The 12,534-nt window shown below is 30.7% G+C and overlaps 2 protein-coding genes across 2 annotated transcripts; both read left to right on the top strand.

Annotated features, from left to right (window-relative positions):
* On the top strand, nt 3,276-6,222 carry LOC109329763 (peroxidase A2-like). The gene is made up of 4 exons (XM_019563563.1): nt 3,276-3,509; nt 4,445-4,636; nt 4,767-4,932; nt 5,562-6,222. Exons 1-4 carry the CDS (start codon nt 3,291-3,293, stop codon nt 6,050-6,052), a joined length of 1,068 nt encoding a protein of 355 aa, XP_019419108.1. The 5' UTR covers nt 3,276-3,290; the 3' UTR covers nt 6,053-6,222.
* On the top strand, nt 8,492-12,343 carry LOC109330317 (U3 snoRNP-associated protein-like EMB2271). The gene is made up of 7 exons (XM_019564470.1): nt 8,492-9,018; nt 9,362-9,707; nt 10,110-10,334; nt 10,832-11,060; nt 11,221-11,399; nt 11,729-11,794; nt 12,243-12,343. Exons 1-7 carry the CDS (start codon nt 8,612-8,614, stop codon nt 12,318-12,320), a joined length of 1,530 nt encoding a protein of 509 aa, XP_019420015.1. The 5' UTR covers nt 8,492-8,611; the 3' UTR covers nt 12,321-12,343.

Genomic DNA, 12,534 nt, shown 5'->3' with positions numbered 1-12,534 from the left:
AGGTTTTAGGTTGGATCCCAACCGAAAGTTTGAGAAAAATATGAATAATAAATCATCATATAAGTATATAGTTATATGGTTCTAGATATTCTTAAAGCAAAAGAAATTTAGCTGTCACAATTGGACGCATGAAACAAACATTTTAGGTTAAGATCATCACCGATACCGGAGAAAAAAGTATATAAAAATAAAAAGAAAAATTAGTATAATGTGACTTTTTTACTATTTAAATGTAATGTGATGATACTTGTATCTTTAAGTGCAAAAGCAAAAACAATAATTTATCTCTCGAATACGGGGTGATATTCTTTTCCATATTCATTATTCAATGCTTGATGTCATTTTTTCAAGCATTAGGCTATATATGGAAACAAACAAAAGCAACAAAAGTAGATATGAATAATTCATCTCCCCTTAAGATCTTTAGCTTAAGTCTTTCTGCCTCTTCCAAATGTGCAAGTAATGTCTAAAATATTTATATTATATACGATGTATCTTTAATCCAAACAAAGACTCATGTTTTTTCATGTATTATATAATTATAAATGTAAGTGTTTTGACTTAATAAACAATTTAATAATTAATCATGACATAAGACTCAGCTTTAAAATTGTTCTCTCATTTCAATAGAGATTACCTGAAGTGTGGATAATTTCCATGAGGCGCTTCCTAATTTGACTCTTAACATTCACGTATGGATGATGTATAAATCATATTCAGTAGTAAAATAATGATCTCTAAGTTTCTTTTTATCATTTTTGTTTATGGTTTTTTCTGATCTTCCTCTAAAAATTGGAGTAGGCTTTATTTGATATACTCTCATTATAGTAACACTCATCGATCTCCTCCACACATGTTTAAAATACTGGAAGTATAATTCTACCATATTTTTATAATAAAAATTACTTCAACTCTTTTCTAATGCATTAATTTTTAATTATATATTGTCTATTATATTCACTCATCCAAAATTGATGTTTTTTATAAATTCATAGTTATTACTAAAGTATTTACATTTTATACGAATTTCAACCACTTTCAATGATACTCCATTTGTATTTCATTTCAAAATAAGAAGATACTCTTTATTATGTATGTAACCTTTTTTTATTTTTTATCAGCACTATATAATGTAACTTTACCTTTACTGCATGTGAATAACTTTTTTTGAACCATATATAAACAAAAGAAGAAAATCATGACGAGTTGAATGCGGGAATGTTGTTTCTTTATTGGGAGAAAAAAGCATAATATTGATGTGAGAGTTGATAGAGCCAGCGTGTGAATTGGGATTTTTAAAATGGTTAAAACCTTAAAGAAGCAAATTTAGAATAAATAGTAGGTAGAAAAGTAATAATAAAACTAAAGCAAGTCTTCTTCTTTTAGATATGAATGCTTGGAAAATTCAAAAAGGAAACTATTTCACAATGAAGCATGTGGCTATTTCACAACATATATATTTAAATTATTGGTACTGGCGATACTTTTAGGTTTAAAGAAGATCTTATGATTTTGTGGAATATAAATGTTTGGTGTACGATCATTTGTCATATGAGAAACCATTTGTTTGGTATTTTAATTAATTTTGATTGATGTAGTGAGTAAATAGTATAAAGTGATGGAGAATAAGTGAATGAGTTAAAATAATGTAGAAGTTAGTGACTCATATATCAAAATGTGTTAAGGTTTTAATCAAAATATGATATCAAGCTCATTAGGTTATTCATAATGAGCCAATTATTTATTCTATAAAGTGTGAATTTGAATTCAAATAAAAAGCTTATTTTCTCATATAAGATATATTTAGTTATCATGCATATATAATATTTTTAGAATGTCCGAATGCAACTAGATATAAGTTAAAAACATTTGTTATTTATCGACTAATTACAAAGCAAATTTAAGCAAAATTATATTTTGTTTGTCCACAAGAATATCTACATAAATTTCATTATTTGTAAAATTCAAATCGACTAATTACAAAGCAAATTTTTATTGTTGGTAATACAAAAATATAAGTTGAATTTAATTAATGTTTATAACTTTTTATTGTCTCTATTTAGAATAAAACGACTCAACTATTAAGGACAGAATTTCTAAAGTTAAATAATGATATTGGAATTGCATAAAAATAAAAATTTCGTTTTCATCAAATTAAATTTAAAATACATTTTCAAAACCAAACTAAGTTATGAAGAGACAAAAAAACTCCCTTTTAAAAAATGAATAAAAATATTCATGAATGAAATCTATCACAAAAATTTGAATCAATAATGTTGATTGCCCTCAATTTCGCACATTAGACGATTTTAAGTAGATTTAGGAGTTGACAATAAAATGTAAAAATTTGAAGCATCAAGAATTGCCACAAAAGTAAACTTGGAACTCTAAGGCACTCCATTTGTTGTATATTTATTATTAGAGTGTAATATTTATACACTGGTAGTATAAATATTTATATGTAGTCAGTATATTTATTTGTATTACTTTTATTTAAGAGATAATAATGATTGAAAATGAATCAGTATATACACATTTTTCTCTTATTATTATTATTACAAATACTTTACATTTCATATGGAGCAATATTATTATTTTTATTTGTCCGAGTTTAGATTATCTTATTTTTATGTCATTAAAAATATCAATTAAATGAACAATATTAAATAATGATAAGATTACATATTAAATGAGAGTAGGATGGTAATTTTATATTATACTTTTACAAAATAAAAAATAATTATTTTTATTGATATGTGCAATTTAATTGGAATTGTGGGATATGAGGCAATATTTTGCTTTTCTCACTTTACTTTCAAAAAAATAGAAAGTCTTAAACGACCAGTTAAATTTCATCATTAGACTGGTAGTTAAACTTGCCAACAAACATTTACATCAACATAAAGGATGTTGTTATAACTTACAATGAGGTCTTGAGTTACAATATTTAGGGATGTAGCTATATTTGTATTTAGTAGGAAGAGTTTTACCTAAGGATATCTATGTTTTAGACTAAACTAAAAAGAAAGTATTGAGAAACAACTTTACAACTTTTAACTATGAGAGTTTAATGATATAAGACCTCATTAGATCCTTATATATCTTACCAAACAAATGTCGAATGTTCAATTCTATGAATAATATTTGTTAAGTATAGCAGTCACACGCATTCCGAAAAAGATTAGTTTGTGTGAGGATACCTTACATTCTTTATTTGCATTAATGGATGACTTAGTGGCATGTAGTCTCTCTATAAAAAGAGTGCACCACATTTGCTCATAAATGAAAACATGAAAATGAGTTCACTTCGTTTTACTTTGTGTTGTTTGTTGTTTGTGGTTGGAGCATTATCGTTTTCCTCAAATGCACAACTTGATCCATCGTTTTATAAGAATACATGTTCTAATGTACATTCAATTGTACGTGAAGTGATCAGAAATGTTTCAAAATCTGATCCTCGTATGCTTGGTAGTCTCATCAGGCTACACTTTCATGACTGTTTTGTTCAAGTATGTTCACTTTTTCATTCTTTACTTATCTTTTTCTTTCAACTTTGCCTTTGACCCTTTAATACTTCAATCTCTTCGATAAAAAAAAAACACAACTCATTTATTAACTTCTTTGCTACTACAATATTTTTATTGTTAGTATGACTGGCTAGAAGTTTCGTTCTTGCAAGCATGTTTTTTATTATAAAATGGGCGACCTACTTTGTCGGTAGGATCTAGAGATGTCATATGTATACAACCTTAGTATGAGTGGCTAGAGGTTTGATTCTTGCAATCATGTTTTTAGTATAAAAAGGGTGACCCACTTTACCAGTTAGTGGGATCTGGGATGACAGATGTATACAACCTTAGTATGAGTGGCTAGAGGTTTGGTTCTTGCAATCATGTTTTTTAGTATAAAAAGACAACCCAGTGCCACTTAATGAGGCCTGGGGATGACACATGCATGCGACCTTAGTCCCTCAAGTGGAGAGGTTATTTTCAGGAATTCAATTCATGACTTTATGATCACTAAACAACAGCTTTATTATTGCGCCAAATTTTTTAGTATGAGAGAAAAAAACTTTGCCACCATAACTGGCTTAGATGAATTGTAATCCAATCTATCATGTTCTCTTAATGTTTTTATTGAATGGAAAAAGTAAACTAATAGAGTAAGAAGGGAACTATATATTAATTAAAAAATTGAAGAAGAAAAATTAGTAATTTTCTTAAAAATTCTTAAACTACATATATTGTAGAGAGTACTGGCTCATTAAAATGCAGGGGACTTTGTTGTTAAACCAGATTGGAATGTAGAAATTTTCATTTGGGGGTACATATAAAAAGTTAAACAATAGAAACAACACTAAGTCTTAGTTTCAGCTCATATATGTATACTTCTTGAGACTTAACATACCAAGCAAGTAGATTTATATTATTCATGCTTATGACAGGGTTGTGATGCATCAATTTTGTTGAATGACACTGCTACTATAGTGAGTGAACAAAGTGCTGCACCAAATAACAACTCAATAAGAGGTTTAGATGTTGTGAACCAGATTAAGACAGCAGTTGAAAATGCTTGTCCTGGCATAGTATCTTGTGCTGATATTCTTGCTCTTGCAGCTGAAATATCTTCTGTTCTGGTATGTAGTTAAAGTTAACTCCTATAGTGTAATGAATTTATTTTAAAATGTTGAATTCCATTACTATATGTATGGTTTTATGGAAAAGTGAAAACTTTGGTTATATATTATTTGTATTAATACTTGGCAGGCTCATGGTCCTGATTGGAAAGTTCCATTGGGAAGAAGGGATAGTTTAAATGCAAATCAAACACTTGCTAACCAAAATCTTCCACCTCCAACCTTTAACCTTACTCAACTTAAATCAGCATTTGCTAATCAAGGCCTCAACACTAGTGATCTAGTTGCACTCTCGGGTACGAAATACTATAGACTCTTTATGTTCTATTTACGAGTTTGTTTTTGGAAATTGCTTGAGGGAAAAAAGAGCCATGAAAATTTGTGAGATAGTCGTGAAGTTTTCAGTTTTTCTTTATTCCCTCTCAAAACATAGCAAATACATGAAAAAGACATTACAAATGTATATTATGTATAGGAAAATGTTTCTAGCTAAATTAAGGAGTCTTAAAAGTATAACAAAATAAATAGTTAAATATTGTTGTCCCAAAACAAATAGTCACATGGTTATTGAATTTTCTTTGCAATATCAATAATGATCCAAATTGGGCCCTGCCTAGAGCCACTCTTAGGCTTTATGGTTTGACTAACACCATATGGAAAAACTATTGGAAACCTTAATATGATATAAGAGTCAAAACCCAACTTTTTTCAGTTATTATGGGATAAAAGATACCCTTTAGTTCTGGGTTAAAGATAAACCTTAATAAAAACAACTTTAGAAAATATGTAATTAGATGTACTTGTATTAGTTGGAATTTGTGCATAAAAATAAAAAATGTAAGATTCAAAATATAATGTTAGAAAGTTGATGTATAAATAACATAACTCATTTATATGATTGTACATGTGTTACTTTCATTTCTAGGTGCTCATACAATTGGAAGAGCCAAGTGCAGTTCATTCATTGGCAGATTATACAATTTCAGCAACACAGGCAACCCTGACCCAACATTGAACACAACATTGTTACAAACATTACAAGCATTATGTCCCAACAATGGACCTGGAACTAACCTCACAAATTTGGACCTAACAACTCCTGATACATTTGATAACAACTATTACTCCAATCTTCAATCTCAAAATGGTTTGCTTGAGACTGATCAAGTGCTATTTTCCACTAGTGGTGCAGATACTATTGCTGTTGTCAACAATTTCATCAATAATCAAACTCTTTTCTATGAGAAGTTTAAGGCATCAATGATTAAAATGGGCAATATTGGAGTATTAACAGGGTCTCAAGGTGAAATAAGAACACAGTGTAATTTTGTGAATGGGAACTCTTCTTCTTCTTCTGGATTGGTTACTGTGATTACCAAAGAATCATCAGAAGATGGCATTGTTAGCTCAATCTAAATGAGTTAACAAGTTAAGGGTGTGCTTTAAAATGAAGAGATTAATAAAGAGTTCTATAGGCACACACACACATGTATTGTGACTATGCTGATTATGTAATGCTTTGTACTTTGTATTCTACTGATATATACTACCATGTTTATATTCTACATTGGGTCTTTATATATTTGGATGTGATATTTGGGTTTGTATTTGTGGTGCTTATAACTTTACTTAGGGACTTTTCACATCCCACATTATTTATTATAAACCCCAAAGTGTCTTTTTTTTTGTATTATCGATTATATTTTTTTTCCTTCTTTCATAAGAAAGTAATCTCTTTTAGGATATATGTCTGTTCCTTACAATAAGTATTATTCCAAAAAATCGAACTCTTATACTTTAGTATTTGTGAGAAATTAACAGTTACTACAACCACCTTATAGATATGATATCTATTCAAAAAAATTCATGAAACACATACTTATTCACAAGAAAATTCTCAAGACACATCCGTATGATACTATATGCATGTAGAAATTACTCAAAAAATGCATTCCTATGCTATTGGAGATACAAGGTCCTTTTTGCATATGGTGCATCACTATGGAAGTTTACTTCCATAATTTAACAAAAAAAGAAAGAGAATAAAATAAGATAGGTGAAAAACATTCACCTTTCACATTTTGGACCTATGTAGTATTGAATATGGACCCCAAAAACTAGAGACCACTTCTATTAACAAAATTTTGATTAGAAAAATGATTAATCTATTAAGAAAGACATTATTTTTGAACTCTATCTACGAATTAGTATATATTTCCTTCGTGTGATGAAGATTAAACATAATCACTAAACAACTTATAGTTAACTTTATTAAGTCTATTAGTTCAAATCTTTTTCTATGAACTCAATAGCTTAAATTTTTCATGAGTAGTTAACTATATAGGGAATATGTAGCCACCCAAGTTTCATGATTTAAATCAAATAAATATATTTTATTTGTAATCAATTTTTAGAGGTTTGAACAAATCTTATTTCATATTTGATGTACAGAAAAATACATGATTTTCTCAGGCCCAACAAGTGAAAAATTTATTCTTAACACGCCATTAGATACTTTTAAAATTTTATTTTCATATATATATATATGAATTTAATTATCAAACAAAATCAACACACATTAATAACTAGTGAAGCTTTGTTGTTATTGTCTTATAAACTAGAAACTAAATAAGAGAACATGATGTAGAATAAAGGGAAAAATACTAAATTCTTTTTCTAAATTACTTTTAATTTTGAATTTCACCACATTAATTTTTACTTTCATTTTAGTCATACCAACATATTTTTTCCACATCTCCTAACATTCGTAATTTTATCTATTTAATTATAATTATATTTTTTAGTACTGGTATCTCCCAATAAGTGTTACTCATAAAAATCGAACTTAAGCTTAGAATCTAGTGTGATCTTATACTACTAAATCTATATTTTGTTGACATTTAATTATAATTATATGTATCAGTATTATTAATACCGTACTGGTCATCAAATCGGTTAGGATACTAATATAGTGGTAGTAGTTCAACCGGTGGTTGACTAATTAAACGACATAATTAGATATGCATATATAATATATTAACGTTAATGATAAAAATTAATAAAAAATCAATTTTTTTATTTTCATTAAAAATTAATTTTAAATAAAAACATATTTGTATGACTGGTATGATCAATTGAAAACTAGCCAGTATGATTAATTTTAGAGTAAATTACACTGACACGTCCTGAGTTTTAGTGAAATTACACAAATCACCCCTCACTTTTCTAAACTTACATAAACCTCCCCTAGTTTTGTACTTTCATTACACTGACTACCCCTTATAATAAATAAGTGTAATTTTTTAAACAAAAAATGTGATAAATGCAATTAAGTTAAACAAAACATGATATATTGTGTAGACAAGTCTAAATAATATACAAATCAGTCTATCTTTATTATTTTTGGTTCGTTACACTACATTATAAGAATGATTTAAACAATATTTCTTTATAATTGTTGATGCATTTTGTAACAAAAAATAATAAAGATACATTGATTTGTATATTATTTAGATTTGTCTACACAATATATCATGTTTTGTTTAACTTAATTGGATTTATCACATTTTTTGTTTAAAAAATTACACTTATTTCTTATACAGTGGTGGTCAGTGTAATGAGAGTACAAAACTAGGAGATGTTTGTGTAAGTTTAGAAAAGTGAGGGGTGGTTTGTATAATTTCACTAAAACTCAGGGGGTGTCGTGTAATTTACTCATAATTTTAACAACACTGAACTATACCAATAAGAATAAAATAATGCTTTCAAAAAAAATTGTGTTGTTTTAGGTAAAAGTTAAAGGGTGTAAGTGTAATTCGGCCAAATCCCAAAGGAGCAAAAACCCATTTGTTGTTTCTCTCTTAAACCCTACTTGAAGCTGCTACCTCTCTCTCTCTCTCTCTCTCTCTCTTCTCACAAAACCCTAATCTCACACTCTTCTCTCTCTTTCTCCCCCAATCTCTTCTCAATCTCAACATGGCTGGTAAGAACCGCAACAATAATCGGAATGATCCATTCTTCACTCATGATTCCCGCAAAAAACGTAAACCCAACAAGGATCAACCACTTGAAGATGATGCCGAAATTGAAAGCGATTTCGAAGATGAACAAGATGATGCCTTTTTCACCCGTGACGGTGAAGACAATTCTGATAATGAATCCCTAGAGAAGGAGGATGAAGAAACTGAAGCTGAAGCTAGGAAGAGAATCGCTAATGATTATTTGAAAATGGTTCGTGATATCTCGCAGAAAGAGAAGGACCAAATGGATGATGATGATGATGAGAGTGATGATGATGGTGCACGTGATTCTCTTGTTGCTCAGAAACTGATTAAGGAGCAACAAGAAGAGAGTGGTCGTGTTAGAAGAAGCATTGCTTCCAGGTTTGGTTCTTCAGTTTCTGAGATTGTTGTTAACCTTGTAAGAAATGCTAAATTGAAATTGTAAGTGAGGAATAATGTTTTTAAAACTTAGTGCAAGTAATTGTAAACCAAGTAAAGTTTTAAATTTTATCTAAATATTTTGGCATATCTGTGTTTGACATTATGAAAAAATTGAAATTTTGAATGTGAAAAGTTGTAGAATATAGATAGGGATGTTTGAAAGTATCTCTGAAATGTCTGATGGGTAAATATTAAGTGTCGATGTCACAATGTCTGTTTTGGAGTGTATGTGTTTCGTAGTTCTTAACACAGTTGCTTCTGTTATTATTTTGATTTTGGATAGGGTTCAAGTGGCGGAGACTAGTGGTGGTGGGTTTAGAGTGTTGGTGAAGCACAGGAATTCAGTTACTGCAGTGGCACTGTCGGAGGATGATTCAAGGGGATTTTCAGCTTCCAAGGATGGAACCATTATGCATTGGGATGTGAATAGCGGAAAGTGTGAGAAGTATAAATGGCCTAGTGATTCAGTGCTAAAGTCTCATGGTGTGAAGGAACCTCAAGGTAAAGCTACCAAGCAAAGTAAGCATGTATTGGCATTGGCTGTGACTTCAGATGGTCGGTATTTGGCGACTGGTGGTCTCGACCGCCATGTTCATTTATGGGATACCCGTACCCGAGAGCATATTCAGGTGCCTTTCCATTCCTTGTACAACATAAGATGAAACAATTTTGGGTTTCAGAAAAAACAAATTTCACTATGTCTCTTGGTATAGTGAGATGGGCAGTTATTTACTAGTTATATTGGACCAATCAAATAATGGAAATGTAATATTTGCTGCTTGTTTGGTGCCATACTTTCTTGAATAAAAATGCATCGCCGCCATTGTTGTATTTGTTGCACATTGAAACGGTTAGATTTAGTGGATCGTGAGTTATTTTGAATGTAAAAGCAAGGTCATATTTGTTATACTGCAAAGTGAAATCTTAGCACTTGCAAAATGATAGACCTATTTACAACTGTAGTTTTAAGATCTTGGACTCTTTAGTTGAGCAATAATTGGTTCTTAATTTTGTTCCTTTGTCTTTTACAGGCGTTTCCAGGTCATAGAGGCCCTGTTTCTTGTTTGACATTTAGGGAAGGAACTTCAGAGCTTTTTTCGGGTTCATATGATCGGACAGTTAAGATATGGAATGCTGAAGACAGAACATACATGAATACCCTATTTGGCCACCAGAGTGAAGTAGTAGGTATTGATTGCTTACGCAAAGAAAGGGTACTAACTGTTGGACGTGATCGTAGCATGCAGTTGTTTAAGGTAATCTCATCAGTATGAAGTATATTTTGCATTTTGACCATGAACCAACTAGTATGCTAATATGTGTCCCCTATTTTCTCCTAATGTTGCATTAGTCTGTTGCTTTCTATCACTATGTATGGAAAGTTTTCAAGTGGTTAAGGAATTATGGGACAATTTGTTATCAGCTAAGAACTGCTTCTTGGGCTTTCCTCATTTCTCTATAAAACAAAGAAACTCCATTATTGTGCCATGTCATGTGTTAAGCAAAGATGCTTGTAAGACAAAATGACAACACATGTCCGGTTAAAACTTTTTCTTCTCTGATACGACCATGATATTATGGATTATGAATCTTTTTTCTTACATTTTCTATTTTATATACACATATATGCTGTTCCCGTGTCCTCCATTTTTTAGAATATGGTCTGTCCATATTGCTTTATATTTGTTTTTTCTTTATTTGTGTTTGTAGTCATCTTTCTGACTTTTCATAATGTATATTTTCTCTAATTTAGGTTCATGAAGAGTCACGTCTTGTATTTCGCGCTCCTGGGTCTTCACTAGAATCCTGTTGTTTTGTTAATAATGAGGAACTCTTATCTGGTTCGGATGATGGAAGCATTGAGCTCTGGACCTTGCTGCGAAAAAAACCTGTTTTCATTTTGAGGAATGCTCATGCTTTACTGACGAATGGCATTAAATCTGACCAAAATCATACAGAAGGAATCCCCAATGGTGACTTAGGTAAACTCATTTCATCTATTACTGCATTTGTATAGGATTTAAATTTTTATCCTAGAGAGGCCAAAGGATATAATATTTTGCCTTTTGCTAACTAACTACTACACTTTTTACACTCTGAATGTGTTAATCATTATAGTTATATCATTATCTTACCCTACAGAAAATGGTCACCACCATCCGGAGAATCATAGTTGTTCGTCAGTATTTTCATGGGTCAGTGCAGTTAATGTTTGTAGAAACAGTGACCTTGCTGCATCTGGGGCTGGTAATGGTTCTGTCCGATTATGGGCAGTTGAAAGTGAGACTAAAGACATCAAACCTCTTCATGATGTGCCATTGGTAAGTAAAAGAAATACTATCAAAAGTCAGTTCCCTTTCTACTAGATAAGTTTTGTTTAGGTGTTGAATTAGCTTCTTCAGTAAATCTTATCTTTGTGAAATGGCTCTCCCCTTCTGTACAAAGGCTGGTTTTTCATACCATGTAACAAGTTGCTTGAAGAATAGAGGATATAGAACAACGTGCTTCAAATCACTAAATTTACAAGTTTGTTCGTAGAATTGTATTGCATGTTACTGTTCGTCTGTCCATTATTAGATTCACAGTTGTGCTGAGTATTTTTTGAAATTGACAAAAGCACTAGCATCTAACTAAACCTTTTGCGTTACAGGTTGGTTTTGTGAATTCCTTGGCCTTTGCAAAATCAGCACAATTCTTAGTTGCTGGAGTCGGACAGGTGAAGTTTTTCTCAAACTGTTCTGTTCTGCTTATAATGCCATGCTCTTTCTTGTCTGTTATACATTATATGAAGTTTTTCTCAAACACTGATTGTCTGTCATCTTTGGAAAAGCAATGTGCCTTTCAAATTTAGTTATTTGTAGATGCTTAGCATATAGCAAGGGAATTTATTTGGTTTAATTATTAATAAACCATAAGTGGAATATGCAAGCGTCATGCAATCACGGTTTAAGTATAGAGGTATAGGGTCATCTTATGGTTGGTTCATAATTATTTCAACTCTTTAGAAATGTCATCACTTATTTCATTGCTTTTTATTTCCTGTCATCACTTATTATCACATTTAGTTGAGTATCCTCTTTCTTCCCATTCCCCCTCACCAATTTTCTTCTATTTGGAATTTCACCAATATTCTGTTATTCGTCTAACGTTATCTTTTCATACAGGAACCTCGTCTAGGAAGGTGGGGACGAACCCCTGAAGCACGGAATGGAGTTGCAATTCTTCCTCTGAAGTTATCATGAATGAAGGAGTATACATCCTCAATTATGACATACAAAATGCAACAACATATGACTTGAAAAACATGTCTGTTCTTTGATCCTAATTATATGTATTTTGTTTACATCCCCTTCTTAATAGCCAAAAAATTTTGTTACGGCCATTTTTGTACGAGATTGATTTTTTTCAAATGTGATTTTTACATTTTATTATCACTCAATCGGTTTGGGCAAGTGT

This window comes from Lupinus angustifolius, chromosome LG16 (genome assembly GCF_001865875.1).
Source record: "Lupinus angustifolius cultivar Tanjil chromosome LG16, LupAngTanjil_v1.0, whole genome shotgun sequence".
NCBI classification, from domain to species: Eukaryota; Viridiplantae; Streptophyta; class Magnoliopsida; order Fabales; family Fabaceae; genus Lupinus; species Lupinus angustifolius.
This window is presented reverse-complemented; position numbering and strand designations above follow the sequence as displayed.